General features: G+C 38.0%; 1 protein-coding gene across 4 annotated transcripts in view; it reads left to right on the top strand.

The window, feature by feature from the left end:
• Positions 1-61: 61 nt before the first annotated feature.
• LOC135487369 (ankyrin repeat and fibronectin type-III domain-containing protein 1-like) overlaps positions 62-14,684 on the top strand; it is a 97,055-nt gene continuing 82,432 nt past the window's right edge. For 2 of the 4 annotated variants that reach the window (XM_064770962.1, XM_064770982.1), the window contains exon 1: positions 8,648-8,695. In XM_064770962.1, coding sequence (XP_064627032.1) covers positions 8,654-8,695 — 42 coding nt within the window. In that variant the 5' untranslated portion in view covers positions 8,648-8,653. Of the gene's footprint in view, positions 81-8,647; positions 8,696-12,223; positions 12,285-14,684 lie in introns of those variants that run through there. The other 2 variants (XM_064770971.1, XM_064770963.1) reach the window with 2 other exon arrangements.

Consider the following 14,684-nt stretch of genomic DNA (forward strand, 5'->3'; position numbering starts at 1 on the left):
AGTAGGATTATAACATCCGTATAAGGATTAATATAGACTTGTTGATTTAGACAGGGAGAATGGCTTCATCTCAAGAAAAGGTATGTAGACTTTGTCTTTTTAAAACAATTGATATTATTTCCTTACGTGCGTCAACGCTTGCGCTTATGTAGAGCAGACGATAGTAAAAGACGCGGATAGGCTACTACAGCGCTACTACAGTAGAGTCGGGTCTTGAGGTATAATGTACCCCTCTTTTAAAACTCCTGAATCCACCTCCGCGTTATGTTTCGGCGCCGCATCAAACGTTTGATCGTTGGAAGCAAACCTTGATTGATAGAATGTTACTCTAAAAGTGAAAAAGTAGAAAGAAATTGTCTGTGTTAAAATAATTTGCATGGAGTTATAACTCCTTTGCTTTGGCTTGCATGTACTCAGTAGAACCTCTCTATTAAGGACACGCTGCTGTCAGGCAAATGCTGTCCTTAGAGAGGCATCCTGATTATAGGGCCAACTTAAATAGAAAAATGACCAATCCAAATATGGAATAAAATGAGTGTCCTTACTAGAGAGAGAGTGTCCTCCTATAAGGTGAAGTTCCACTGTGGTGTCAGAATCATAATTACAATGTTGGTATGCAAAATGTGCAATTTCCAAAGCTTTGAATTGATTCTGAGTTAGCAAATGTTGTTTTAAATATGCTTTTATGTATACTTGAAACAAAATCTATGAATTCTGCCAACAACTGCCACAAGTGGTAACTGAAGGGGCATGGACCATTTAAATGTCAGCCTTTCCTTTTCTGTTTGACAGTTTTGGAACTTAACAAAAAATTTCGAAAGTTTTGCATTGCCTACTTTTTGTCGACTTTTAGTTCCGGTTTGTAACTGAAACTGGTCTTATTGTGTCCTTGTTTAATCTCCCTTAGTGCACACCTCTTTATTAAGAACACCCTCTCTATTAAGGACACTAGTTTTGGGCTCAAATTGGTTGTTTCCATTCAGTGTTGACCTCTCTTATAAGAAAACCTATCTATGGAGGACAGTACTTGTCAGGCCAAAGGTGTCCTTAATAAAGAGGTTCTACAGTTAAAGTAGCAAAAGGTTGACCAGCAGAAGTGTCTGCAGCAAAATTTCGATTGCTGATATTATAATTAGACAAGCTGTCAAACTTTTAAAATAAGCATACTCTTAGAAATGATGCAGTGGGAATGCATGCTTGGACATTCACAAAAATTACAAATGATTATGTATGTTGAATTCTGTGTTTTGTTATTTCTACCAAGTGTACTTAATAATGAGAGTGCTTTTTTAGAGGCGGTCAGCGAGCAGTGTCTGTGTCATAACAGGATTGAACCCATGACGTAGGGTATAGTTTTTACTTATGGCTCTATAAGCTTTTACCACTTTGCCTCTGACACTAGCCCTGCATGGCCACACCTTTACCAGGCATTGAGAATGGTGTAATTATTGAAATGATTCTTGGAATGTCAGGATTTAAATTTATTCATGAGATTTGAAACTTAAGAGGTCTTAAAGGTTTTTAATCATTGATTGTGACATACACCGATTGTAATCGAACCAGAGCTTTAAAGGCAGGAGCTGGGGGGGGGGGGGGGGTTGGGGGATTTGGGGGACTTGGTTATGTTTGGTGTTTGATTCAGTGATTGATATATTGGTCATCCAAGCCTTGTGGAGTCTTGATGAGCTGAGAGGTAGATGGAGGTAGACTCCTGAGGCGGTCCATTTCGTCGTCCTGATCGTCTCTCCTTAAGGCGACAGGAGGAGGCCGGATCACTGCGTCTGGAGTGTATACGGCAGTGCCAAACAACCAATCATCCAATTCTGGACCAGGACGAAAATAACGTGGACTGGTGATTGCCAGATATACGATACTGATACCTACCTAAAAGTTTTGTATCTCATCCAACAGTGCAAACTAGAAGATCTGCGTGGGATGTGGCTTTGTAAGTGCCATATTCTTTACTGGAATAACGTCATGATAAGTCTGTCCCAAAGAGAGTACCATTGGACTCGTGAGTACTTTCTACTAGGCCTACTCTATTCATTAACATAAAAAGGGGCAGTCTTCCGCATTGATACGTCTTGATGAGCTTCAAAAGCAAATTATAGGGTTATGACTTGGCCTAATAGATCTTTACTTTGAAAGTTCCCTCAAGATTTAAAGTTGTGACAGCCCATGGGCCATCCGACTTGATTCCTAACAATTTTCTAGTAATATCTCTGAGCAATTTAGTTTATTTTCATAAGAAAAAAGCATTACTTTGTTAAAAAATCTGGACCTGCTATGACAGATTCAAAAAAAGGTAGGTTACTTTTGTGTAGACCTAATAATGTGGATTTTTCTAAATAATCTGCAATTAATAATAATACCATGCATGGTGCACTTACTTAGTTTTTTCCCACGCTCTCATAGGGTCTCAAAGAGTAAGTGTAATTTTGTTAACATTTCAGAAGTCTGATTAAGGTCAGATTAATCTAAATTTGATTCAGTCCAAATTACTGACTTCGATGAAAATTTAGGATTGGTTTTAACTGAAATAGAATATCACTGTGCAGGGCTGAAAAATTGCCATGAGTTTTAAATTTAACTGGGGCTAAGTACATTACAACATGTAAGCCTACCATGAATTTCTGTTCATAAGCCTTTGTCCCCCTCCTACACATATCTAAACCATTTTTCTCCCAAATTTATTCTGAAAGGCATTTTTCTATGAACATTTTTGGTTCAGTGTTTTTCTTCTCAGGAGATTAATGGATAAAGCTGCAATATTTTCTCTACTTATATTGTACTTAATAAAATAATACCGTTAAGTATGCCATTATGGTGCTATTACGTGCTATTATTCAAAACACACATATTTTGGAATTTTTATCCAAATGCAATGGCCCTTCTGTTTGTTACTAAAAATGGAGATTTGAAACAATAAATTAGGCCTATACAGTGTACTTGAAACGTTACCAGACCCTAAATGTAAATTCCTGATAAAATTATGAAGACATCTTGCCCTAATAATTCAAATTTTGTCATATGTGACAAAATGATCCCTCCTCTGCGGGTAAAACGGGTCATCGCTTGGCTTGATTTGATTGCAGGTTATTTGCGATCATCCATTCTTGTCGCGGGCACCAGAGGTCACCGACGCAAACAGGCAATTTTTGTCACATGCAATCATGATCACTGGTTGTAAATATTTAAGTCGCTTTTTGTTGGGTGCTTAACTGAATTTGAGACAAGAAACGGAAAATGTTTTTTATTGCCTGTGACACAGCACTCAATCAAACTTGAGACAAGAAACAGAAAATGTGTTTTATTGCCTATGAGACAGAGAATGAACTTGTTAGTATTATGATACTATACACGATTAATGCAAAATCCGGTCACCAACACAACATGTTTTTAAAAGGCAGCATAATTTACCAATTTGCATCCATTTGCATCCATCAAGGTCCTTTGCACTAATAACTGTAAGCTATTTGTTTTCGCTTTGTCTAGTGTTATGTAATAATGGGATGACTAGGGATTGCTCATTAAGAATGCTCATTTTAGTTAGTAGCTTATTGTTTGCTGGATGTTGATGTATGCATAATCTAATATTGGGTGTTAGCTGCCACAGGTCCATATGAATAATATCACCATTTGTTGTTGTTCAATGATAATATTGAGCTATTGTATCAAGACTTTCCCAGACGGGCCATGAAAGTTCACTTGCAGCTAAAGACTATCGAAAATTTGTATTGTCCATTGGATCATTGCTATTTGGTGAGGTTACAAGTATGTATTGCCAAGAGGATAACGTATTTCACCCCAATATCTACAACTTTTATATTGGACTTTGCTGCAATCCAGATCTGAATCGGAGAGCAAGCTTTCTGGACTTCTTAGGATTCTAGTCTGACTTGCTAAAGCTTGAGTCAGTGAGATACTGCTAAGCTGTGAGTCTAGTCCAAAGGTTACATCATTGGAAGTGTATCAATTTCGAATCAAACTCTCTCAGACGCTGGATAACATCAGTTCATCAAAACTTGAGAAAACTGTAGGAAAACGTTTTTGGCTTTGTGGTAAGTTCTGTGAGGAGCTTGTTCTGCCCAGATGTAAACATCCCTGTCCAATGGCAGGATTTGTCCAGATATCCAGATTTTTCTGCTGGAATTTTTTTACAGGCCTGGAATACTTCTCAGTTCCAGTGGGCCACGTCGGAACAATCCAACATTGAATCCCCGACATCTAATGCAGGCCTGTCCTAAATAATGCAATAGTTCCCATAATAACTGAAGAAAACATCGATGAATTTTCTATGATTTCTGTAACTTAGAGTTGACACTTTCCTTAATTATTCATGTGTCTACACAGCAGTCATTTCATAACAATGGAACTATAACAAAGTGGAACCTTTAATGTTTTATCGCTAATTAAGTTGTTCTGAGAGTGGACTGACTTTCAATAGAAAGTAGCCGCCCAACAAAATGTTTTGATTGTGAAAATGTACGAAGACACAAATACTGAGGTATTTCATGTCATACCGAAACATGGACTTTGGGATCAATATTCTTTAAGGTGTAACGAAATTAGCACTAAATCTCCTGTATAGATGGGTTTCACTGGGTTTACACTGGTTATTACTGTGTTTACACTGGTTACCACTTGGTTTACACTGGTTACCACTTGGTTTATACTGGTTATCACAGGGTTTACACTGGTTACCCGTGGGTTTACACTGGTTACGACAAGGTTTACACTGGTTACCTCTAGGTTTACACTGGTTACCACTGGGTTTACACTGGTTACCACTTGGTTTATACTAGTTATCACAGGGTTTACACTGGTTACCCCTGGGTTTACACTGGTTACGACAAGGTTTACACTGGTTACCTCTAGGTTTACACTGGTTACCTTTAGGTTTACACTGGTTACCTATAGGTTTACACTGGTTACCTCTAGGTTTACACTGGTTACAACAAGGCTTACACTGGGTTTACACTGGTACATGTACGACTGGGTCACTTGTAGTTGACCAACCCTGGATAACCTTGAATTGGTCAATCAATTTACCAACTTTTGCCCAAGTAACATTATCTATCAGTGGCGTCAAATGACAGAAATTGGGTGTTGAATCTTTGTAATTATACCAGCACATATCATATCCAAGGTTAATCTGTTGAGCACAATGGCCCCTGGCTATTTCATTTACCAATTTGTTTGTCTCATCATAGTAAACACCATTGACAAATGGTTCATGAACAGATCACCACTTATTAATCAGTTTGATCCATTTAGCGCACTTAATCCCACATTGCATTATGAAAGGATAATTCAATTTTCTTTATTAATAAGCCTATATAATGTATAATATCTGTCAGGTTTAATGTCTTATCTGGTGGGTTTTGTCATGATCTTATAGACGTACAATTCAAGTCGAAAAGAGTGACATTTTTGATTTGGTTACTAACTCATGTCCATGCGTTTGTGATGACGTTCAGATGATTATGTGCAGAGATTAGAAATTTCCGATTGCTTGGTAACAATTTTAGGTGAGTAGACAGTAGTGGTCCTTGCCATCCCTCGCTTCAATACCTTCCTCAAAATGCCTTACATGTTTGCCTTTTGATAAACTTACGAAGAATTGAAGAGTTTACCGACTTTTCAAGTCTGCTGATGACCGGAGCTGATGGCAGCTCAAGTCAAAATCTATATTCCCAGCTGAGGTTCTTATCCAAAACATGTTGGAATGCACTCTGATGGTACATTGGTCAACATGGAATTGTTCTCTCGGTACAGGATGGGATGCCCACTGCCCACTGTGTGACATGCTTGGCTTTTCAAGTGATATGCACCTTCAAATGGTGATATTTACTCTCGAGATATCTAAAAGAATACATGTACTATAACAAAGTGGGAAAAATATGCCTGTTAGGGCTCTTGTCCCTCTTCAGAATACTTGAGAGCGGGATGGGGATTGTCATATTGGTGTTGATATTGATACAAAAATCCCACTTTGTCGCTTTCCCAATTATCTCTCTTGCTACAAGTGCTGACTGTATGGTGACTGTATTTTCACCCAAAATATTCCCCATACTCACAATTTGGTAAGCACAACGATAGTCTTACACACATGACTGCTATGGGAGGATGCTTTCGCCAAGTTTAGCCACAACATTATTCGTTCAGGCAGGTCACTGTCTAAGAAAAGGACCGTCATTTGAAGACAGGAAGATTAGTTGTCAGGTGTTCCGCCACTAAGCATTGTTTGTTTTCAACAATCCTCCTCATTCAGTGTTTTTGTATTACTGAATAGCAGGATTTATCAAGAGATAATCCACAATATGCACATCTATACAAATTACATACCAACTTGACATAAGTCTCCTTCCAACAGATTTGTTATTTTGCCTGGGGTTAAGGCATATCTAATCCAGGAAAACTGTTGTGGAGAATTTTCGAACCAAGGCGCTTTCCTCATGGCCAGTTCTAGGTCAAGAACTTAAAATATGGCAGTCAGAGATGATCACTAAGATATTCACTAAAATAAGAGATTTGGGGGATTAATTGGAAAGCATGATCAAAAATGACAATCTTACATTAGTGGCTGGTTTGATAGATAATACATGCAACTTCATGACACATGATCTCACGTTTGAAGAAAGAAAAAATACCAAGTCAATGCAATAATGCTGGAAAACCTTTTCAGTTCTTTAGTTCTGCTGCAATTTCAGGGGGAATTAATGAAATGATATTCATAGACTGGATGAACTTGGAACCACATCAAGAATGCTAAGGTCTTTCCTGTACAGAAACAAGGAATCTTTTCCTTTGTCCTTTTGCGGAGTTCAAGGGATTATGCTCATCTCATCGTCCAAGACGTTGACTAAAATGAAACCGATTGCTAGTGATCTGGAATTATTGATATCATGAAAACTTGTCCCTTGGTGAAAGTTCATTGGAGCGTCAGGTTATCAGCCACGATCTCAAATAGCCCCAAGCTAGGAGGGCAAAATGTATGCACACTTGCTAATTCAGTCACCCAGAATGGATAAAATCAGAAACATGATAGTTTTAATTTGGAGCTCTTAACTGCCAGTTAACAAGTAGAGATTTTAACTTTTGTAGATTGCTCTACACTAGCAAAAGCAGAGGCATTGGGTTAATTTCGATGAAAGTTCTTTGCTCGGCACTGGTAACTGAGCACAAAGCCATTAGAAGTGGGAAAACTGCTGTGGGAAACCACTACTGGAATCACACCTTGAGAGTTGAAATCCGAATTCATAGTGTACCTTGGAACGCTTCACTGTTTTGAATTTTTGTCAATACAGGGTACACGTATGTGACAAAAAAATGTATGTATCAGGGATCAGCTGACCACAGAAATTTTGGTCAGCAACATTTTTGGATGACCTGCTTGCTGCAGGTGATCTTTTCTCTAAATTTCCTCTCTTGTGCTTTTGTTTGCAGTTCCTTTTCTCTTTTCGCAAACTATTATCCAACAGTATTCTCAGATTCTCCGAATCCTTTGTAGCCATGAGAGTTGTCTCCCACTCTCAAGTGCAACACCAACATTCTCAAATTATTCTGGGGCGGCAAATATTTTAGATGTTTCAAATTACATGACCCCTGTTGGCTGATTCCATTCTTTCGTTGGTGTCTTCTCTTGTTTGGACATTCCGAGCCTTTTGCTCGACTTCTCCATATTGTCATCTTGCGTCAAGATGATGTTACTGGGAAACTTTTCAAGTCTTGATCACTAAACCATGTGTTATGAATGTTTTCCATATTGAGGGTCCTTTTGTAGCCCAACACCTCTTTGTTGCCCTGTGATGAAGGGGATGGTATTTAAGGTTGCTAAACGTGCCGTCAGGACTGTACAACTGGGCTAAGTTATTGTTGGACAGGTCGACATACTGTCATTCATATCATAGATCATTGACGATAAAACGGATCACATAATCTGTATATGATATCAAAAACATGACCATAATGCACAAGTCTGATGCATTGTGAGAACCTCTACCTGTGGTGGTGATCACAGAGTGAATGTGAGGCTATTAAGTCAGCCTACTTTTAGGGACTGGAGTCTTTAACGACATTCTCAGCCTAAGTGTTTTGCCCGAAGATTGTGGACTAAGTGAATAATACGACCTTGGAAGTGTGTAGCGCCCTTTCGAAACAAACAGCCCACAAAACAAATAGTTCAAACCAATGTCCTCCCCTGTCACAGAATTTGACAGAATTTTTGCATTTCAAAAGTAACTGACACTTGACATTCGAATAAAAGGATTCTTCAACTCATGTCAATAATTCATGTTTAGTTAACTTATTTCCATTCATCTTGCCATAGTTGGGGGCAACCGTGCAGACTTCCCCGCCTGTGCCCTGAATTCGACCCATGGACTGCTAGCCTTGAGACACAATGGCCAATCTTAGGACCATATTAAGCACTCGAGTCAACCGCTCGATGCTTTCAATTGTTGATATTGTCCTGTCCTAGAAGGCAATTGTCCTCTGACGGTAGGAGGGGAGATACTGGCCTTTGAATGATAACAGCTAGCGGCTTATTGTGATCGAGAATTTCGATTGTTCTCTGGGGATTTTATAGGTGGCAGTCTGTGGATGCACATCATATCGTGTGTAGTTTCAGTTGGTTTATCGACACTTGTGGATGATAGCAATCTATAGCTGTTATACTGGAATTTTATGGAAGGTAGGATTATCCATGTTTTCAGCATTTTACTTGAAAGTTTCCCGATTTGCATCGAGTCCTCTTGTTGATTGTTGTCGATCCATCCCGTTTGAATCCACATTCTCTGTCGCAAGTCATGGCACATGTTGTTTGACTGAGCTTTTCAATTATGTAACTTCTTTATGTGATTCGTCAATCATTCGAACACTTTCAGAAAAAACATCTGAAACAGGAGAAGAACAAGCAAGAATGCCTTTTTAAAGGAAAGTCGTCCTCACGTGTTTTTCAAAATTCTAAATTTTGTACTTGTTTCTTTTTGTCATTTCACATCAAATGAGGTCTGGTGAATGCGATTTGTGTGACATGTGTCCATTTTTGGAGAATGATAACACCATAGTTTTCTTCTTGTCATTCTCTTTCATGTCCTGAAATTCTGTAATATTGCACCCAATTTGGCCAAACCTGTGTGATGTACTGCAGTAACAAAACATACTTCTACATGTGTTAAGTGATCACATAAAAGTGTTAGTATTTCCAAGTTTTCCATTGAGATGGCAAAAACTGACATCTGCACTATCCCTCAGCAGCTAGCCATGTGTCCTTTTCAAACAGATCACTACAACATATGATAATACTTCAACTTTCCACCCCTTTATTGTCCTGTATTCTGACGGATTCATAACATGAATGGGACCAGATGCGGTACCAAAAATGATGGATTTATCTGCAGCTGCTGCATCTTTTAATGACATTTCATATTTCCCTCATAAAGGTTGTTAAAAGTTATGTGTTGTGGTTGGCATATCGTAGGTAAAGGTATTCAGTTCACAGTCAAAGGGTCATTGGTTCAAAACCATGCAGGTCTGATAAACCAAGGCACTTTTTCCCTCACAGAGTTCATAATCATGAGACTTATATAGCGCTAAATCCAACTGGTTTCTGTCGCTCAAAGCGCTTCACATTATTACCCCTAGCTATTGGCCTGTACATTCTTGGTTCAAGCTCTACTCTCTGGGAGTATCACAGGTCCGAGCTGCAGCTATACATGCTTCCCGAAATTGGTGGCTTGCATTGGAACTAACTTTTTCCCCCTTGTCCGTCATCAAAGGCATTCAAGGTGTTGGTCAACCATGACTATCTTCTTTGTCCCTCCACCATAAGGCCTAGTTTCCCCTTATGACATCACTATTTCGGACACTCAGCGCCCCATTTCTGGAAAGGTGTATACAGTGCTCAGGATTAACATTCATAGTGTGCCAAGAGTTAGCTTAGTTGTCTGATGGTACTGATGTCAAGCTCCACATGGTCTTTGTTTCGCTTCGTTTATGATTATCAACTAGTCCTAGATTGGTGAAACTGGAGTGTTTATACCTCCCATGTTGTAAAAACAGATTACCCCAACAGTTACACATTTCAAGTTCAGGCCCATACCAAACTTGACAAATCTCATAATCAGCCCATTTCATACCGTATCAATGAAATCCTATTGGACGTGAAATAGCACTGTGCGATCATCTCCATCTTATTCTGATGCCGCGATTATACATTTGTGGTTCAATTGCTTGGCAGGAGGTTAGCCCTAAGGTCTGTTGGTAGTTCACCCATCAATAATATTTTAACCCGATGTAAAGTTCGCAGTCAGGTACCCAGGAGACATTTCTTGATCCTGATGATACTGCATTCAACTTCCATTTGTAGGGGGTCTCAGATGACTCATTCTCAGAAATTAAATATTTATTTATTTTTGACTAATTTATGAACCTGTGACAGAGATTGTAAGAGCCAATTGTCTTTTCTTCCTTTCTCAGATGATCAGTTTAAAGATTTATTTCTTATTTCTAGCTTCGTGACACGAATAAGAAAGGATTCACCTTATTCACCATAGGGTTATTGTAAATGATATCAAGAATTCATTATAACATTAGTTAATTTATAAGGCTGCGTACAAGAGGGGTAGATGAATTATTGGGGAAATGCTTACTTTAGCTTTTGAGGCAAATTTAATAGAAGCATTCTGATGTGAACTCAGAATGAAGCTGTTGCATTCACTGATGCATATGAAATACATGCCAGGTATCATTGCTCAGATTAACTTTTTCTTCTTCTTCTTCTTCTGGACTTGGTCATATTGCTTAGTGGAGAAGCAATTCCTCAAGGAGTATGACACTGTTATGCATCACCACAGTTCAGCACAAATTGGGTCTTTGGCCAGAGAGAGGAGTCGATCTCCAGCCACCACTGAGCGGCATAGGGTTAGAGCACCGGGCTCATAATAATAAGCCAGAGGATAAATGCTGTTATGTCTTGGCGTCCAGGGGCAAAACACCTAACCATATTGCTTTGTCCTTTTAATAAGACATAAAACCAAGTTCCTTTTGTACAAAAAGAGTCTTGAAAGACAGCTAACCATATTGCTTTGTCCTTTTAATAAGACATAAAACCAAGTTCCTTTTGTACAAAAAGAGTCTTGAAAGACACCTAACCATATTTCTTTGTCCTTTTGATAAGACATAAAACCAAGTTCCTTTTGTACAAAAAGAGTCTTGAAAGACACCTAACTATATTGCTTTGTCCTTTTAATAAGACATAAAACCAAGTTCCTTTTGTACAAAAAGAGTCTTGAAAGACACCTAACCATATTGCTTTGTCCTTTTAATAAGACATAAAACCAAGTTCCTTTTGTACAAAAAGAGTCTTGAAAGACACCTAACTATATTTCTTTGTCCTTTTAATAAGACATAAAACCAAGTTCCTTTTGTACAAAAAGAGTCTTGAAAGACACCTAACCATATTTCTTTGTCCTTTTGATAAGACATAAAACCAAGTTCCTTTTGTACAAAAAGAGTCTTGAAAGACACCTAACTATATTGCTTTGTCCTTTTAATAAGACATAAAACCAAGTTCCTTTTGTACAAAAAGAGTCTTGAAAGACACCTAACTATATTGATTTGTCCTTTTAATAAGACATAAAACCAAGTTCCTTTTGTACAAAAAGAGTCTTGAAAGACACCTAACCATATTGCTTTGTCCTTTTAATAAGACATAAAACCAAGTTCCTTTTGTACAAAAAGAGTCTTGAGTGGATAGTAGCTTGAGATGGAATTTGCTCGGTTGCGATAAATATTGCATTTTAAGGGGACTTGTATTTCTAACCCACATCATGTAGGCATGTAAACAAAGTTGACCTACGAACCTTTACCGAACCGACCATGTTGCGCTTCTGAGGCTGTTGACCCATAAAGCTAATTGACCATGTTTTGGAATGAGTATTGAAAAAAGATTTGAAGAAATATTGGTATACTTGTATGTTTCGGTTGAACGCACCATTTTGGTGGCGATGATAATGTTATCAGTTCTAGGATCTCACTTTCTGTCAAACGATTCACACGCATTCTATGACTATTCACATTCCCTTTCATGTTTTCTCGGGATGATATCCAGATGCGATTAATCAAAATGATAAATACCATTAATAACTTATATTATTGATAACTTAAGTTGAAAGAATCATTTTGTAGTGTGTCATTGGGACTTATTTAGTCGAAGTAATCGGGTCAGAATTTCCAAATCCATCTGATCCATGCCGGGGTAGAACGCCTCTCTGACGTTGGTGAGTACACAAACTTTTCTTGTCATACTGAAAACCCTGAAATGACTCACCTGACTGAAATAATAGCATCTGTCCTAAATCCCAACCCCAATTTTCTGTCCATCATGCGTTATAAAAACACCATTCCCCTCACCTTACTCTTTAGAAGGCTTGCAATATCTCAACTTATCAAATATCAAAGTCTTTTCCTAAACCTATTCTCATCCATCCATGGCCATTTCTGTGGCCATGCATCAAGCCTGCTGGCCCTCTCTGGTTGACCTATGGACTAATATTACTAGTGCCAGATGCTTTGTTGGGAGATAGAATTTGAATTTTCTAATGCAGCCGTTGGTTTACTTGAGTGACATCCAACATCAGGCTTGCTGGTTCCATAGACATTTTCAAAACTCTCCTGAAACAACACCTTTTCAGGGAGTGTTTTGCTTTGTAAAGCGCCTGAGAATTTAAGTTTTTCTTTTAATTCAGGCGCTATAGAAATTCTTATATTCATTCATTCATTCATTCAGCTGATAGTAATGTCTTGTTCTCAAGTTGAAAATCGACCAAAAAGATGTTGTCGCAGGTCTACTTCAGGCTTGGCCGGCCAAGGAAATGCTTTTTCCTGTTGAGACAGTTTATTTTTGTTAGATAAACGTTTTATGAAAATAGTACAGTAAATTCTGAAAAAGACAAATTTGTGATGATACATGTGACTTCCAGAAGGAGACTGTGGTACAAAATCCTGAAATATTAAAGCGATTGTTGTGTCATCTTAATTTGAGGGAATATTGTGTATTGGTGCACTATATATAGTTGATTGCCTCATTTTGAGGTCAACATATCAATGTTATCAGCTCTAGCATCAGAATTATACTCTCACATATTTACCTTCTTTGTACGTCTATTCAAATCGTTGCTTTCATGTTCGCTAATGACGCTAAGCAGATCCGATAAGAGATCTAAGTGAACCAAAAAATAAATATATTTCTATCGATTTGTATTCTATTAAAACTCTATAAATCAAAACATTTGGGTTAGTTGGCTTCGGTTGCTTTCAAGCAAAAGTGTCTTCCTCTTCTGTGTTAAGTTGAACTAGGTTGGGCAAAGTTGACTTGATTTGATGTTTTAGTGCAACTAGGTTGGGCAAAATTTGCTTGATTTTCGGTGTTGAGTGTAACTAGGTCGGGCAAAAGTGACTTGATTATCTGTGTTGTTAAACTAGGTTGGGCAAAATTGACTTGATTTTTTTGTGTAAAATGCAAATGGGTTGGGCAAGACTTGCCAGATTCAGCTAGGTTGGGTATGCCGTTTTCTTAATATTCTTCCCTTTTTATTAGATTTTGGCAATTTGCTTCAAAACCAATTCCATGCCAGTAATTTTCAATTAAGTCGGCCTCTTTTTTCCTGGACTTGTAAAACTAGGAGACCATAAAATGTGAAAATCTACAACGAGGCAATGATTTAGCACCATTCAAAGATTACTTCATGTTCCATGGGGATATTTATAACCAAAAGCCACCATCATAAAGCAGGATTATTCCTCCAAGTGCCCTAAGTTTAGCCCCGTGTTGAGAGATGCGTGATAGGTGTGTTGGTCTGGTAGGTTTCCATGTTCAGCTTTTGTTCTCTCTGAAAGTGCCAAATCACCTGATTTCTGATAGGGTAAGGCTTGCAATCGTGCAACAAACCTTATTTGATATCATACAAAGGCGGAATCATGAAAGGACCTCTCAACAAGCTCCTGGTATCAAAGGTTCCCATGTGATAGCAACTGGTGGTTGATGACCTTATTTCAAGGTCATTTTGATGTTAAAAGTAAAATGCTATGAAATGTTACTAGGTCAGTACCAATGTGCCTTTGCAGAGTTTTTGTTGATAGTACAGTTTTGGAATGATGTAGTTTGGTGAAAACTCATCTTGACTAGTTGACTACCAAAAAACCCAACATATGTACATTTACTGGGATAAACAGAAGTGCCAAAGAAATTCTTTGATGCTGTTGTCATCCTTCTTTCTTATCAAGCCATATCAAAATTTTCACTGAAAACACAATAAAACTTTCAGACGTCAATCTCTTCTATCTGTCCAAAACTTAAAACTTTGATGCAAGTTTTAAAGTACTTTGGATCAATTCTCAGCATTGATGGAGGCTATAATGACCTCTTCTATTCCTTGGCACTGAGGATTGAGGATTGTCACCACTTGACAGCTTCATTCTAAGGGTTGAAATCGTGTTAAACTGCCAATAAAAAGATGTTAAACGATTCATTATTTAGTTAAACATCCATTTAAAAATGTTGACAATATTGCTGACATCTATAAAAATGTTTGCAATTCAAAACACACTCCATTGCACCAATACTTTGTCATTATCAAGCTTATTTAAAATATTTCACTGATAACTTTAGAATATCAAAA

This window comes from Lineus longissimus, chromosome 1 (assembly GCF_910592395.1).
Source record: "Lineus longissimus chromosome 1, tnLinLong1.2, whole genome shotgun sequence".
Classification (NCBI taxonomy): Eukaryota; Metazoa; Nemertea; class Pilidiophora; order Heteronemertea; family Lineidae; genus Lineus; species Lineus longissimus.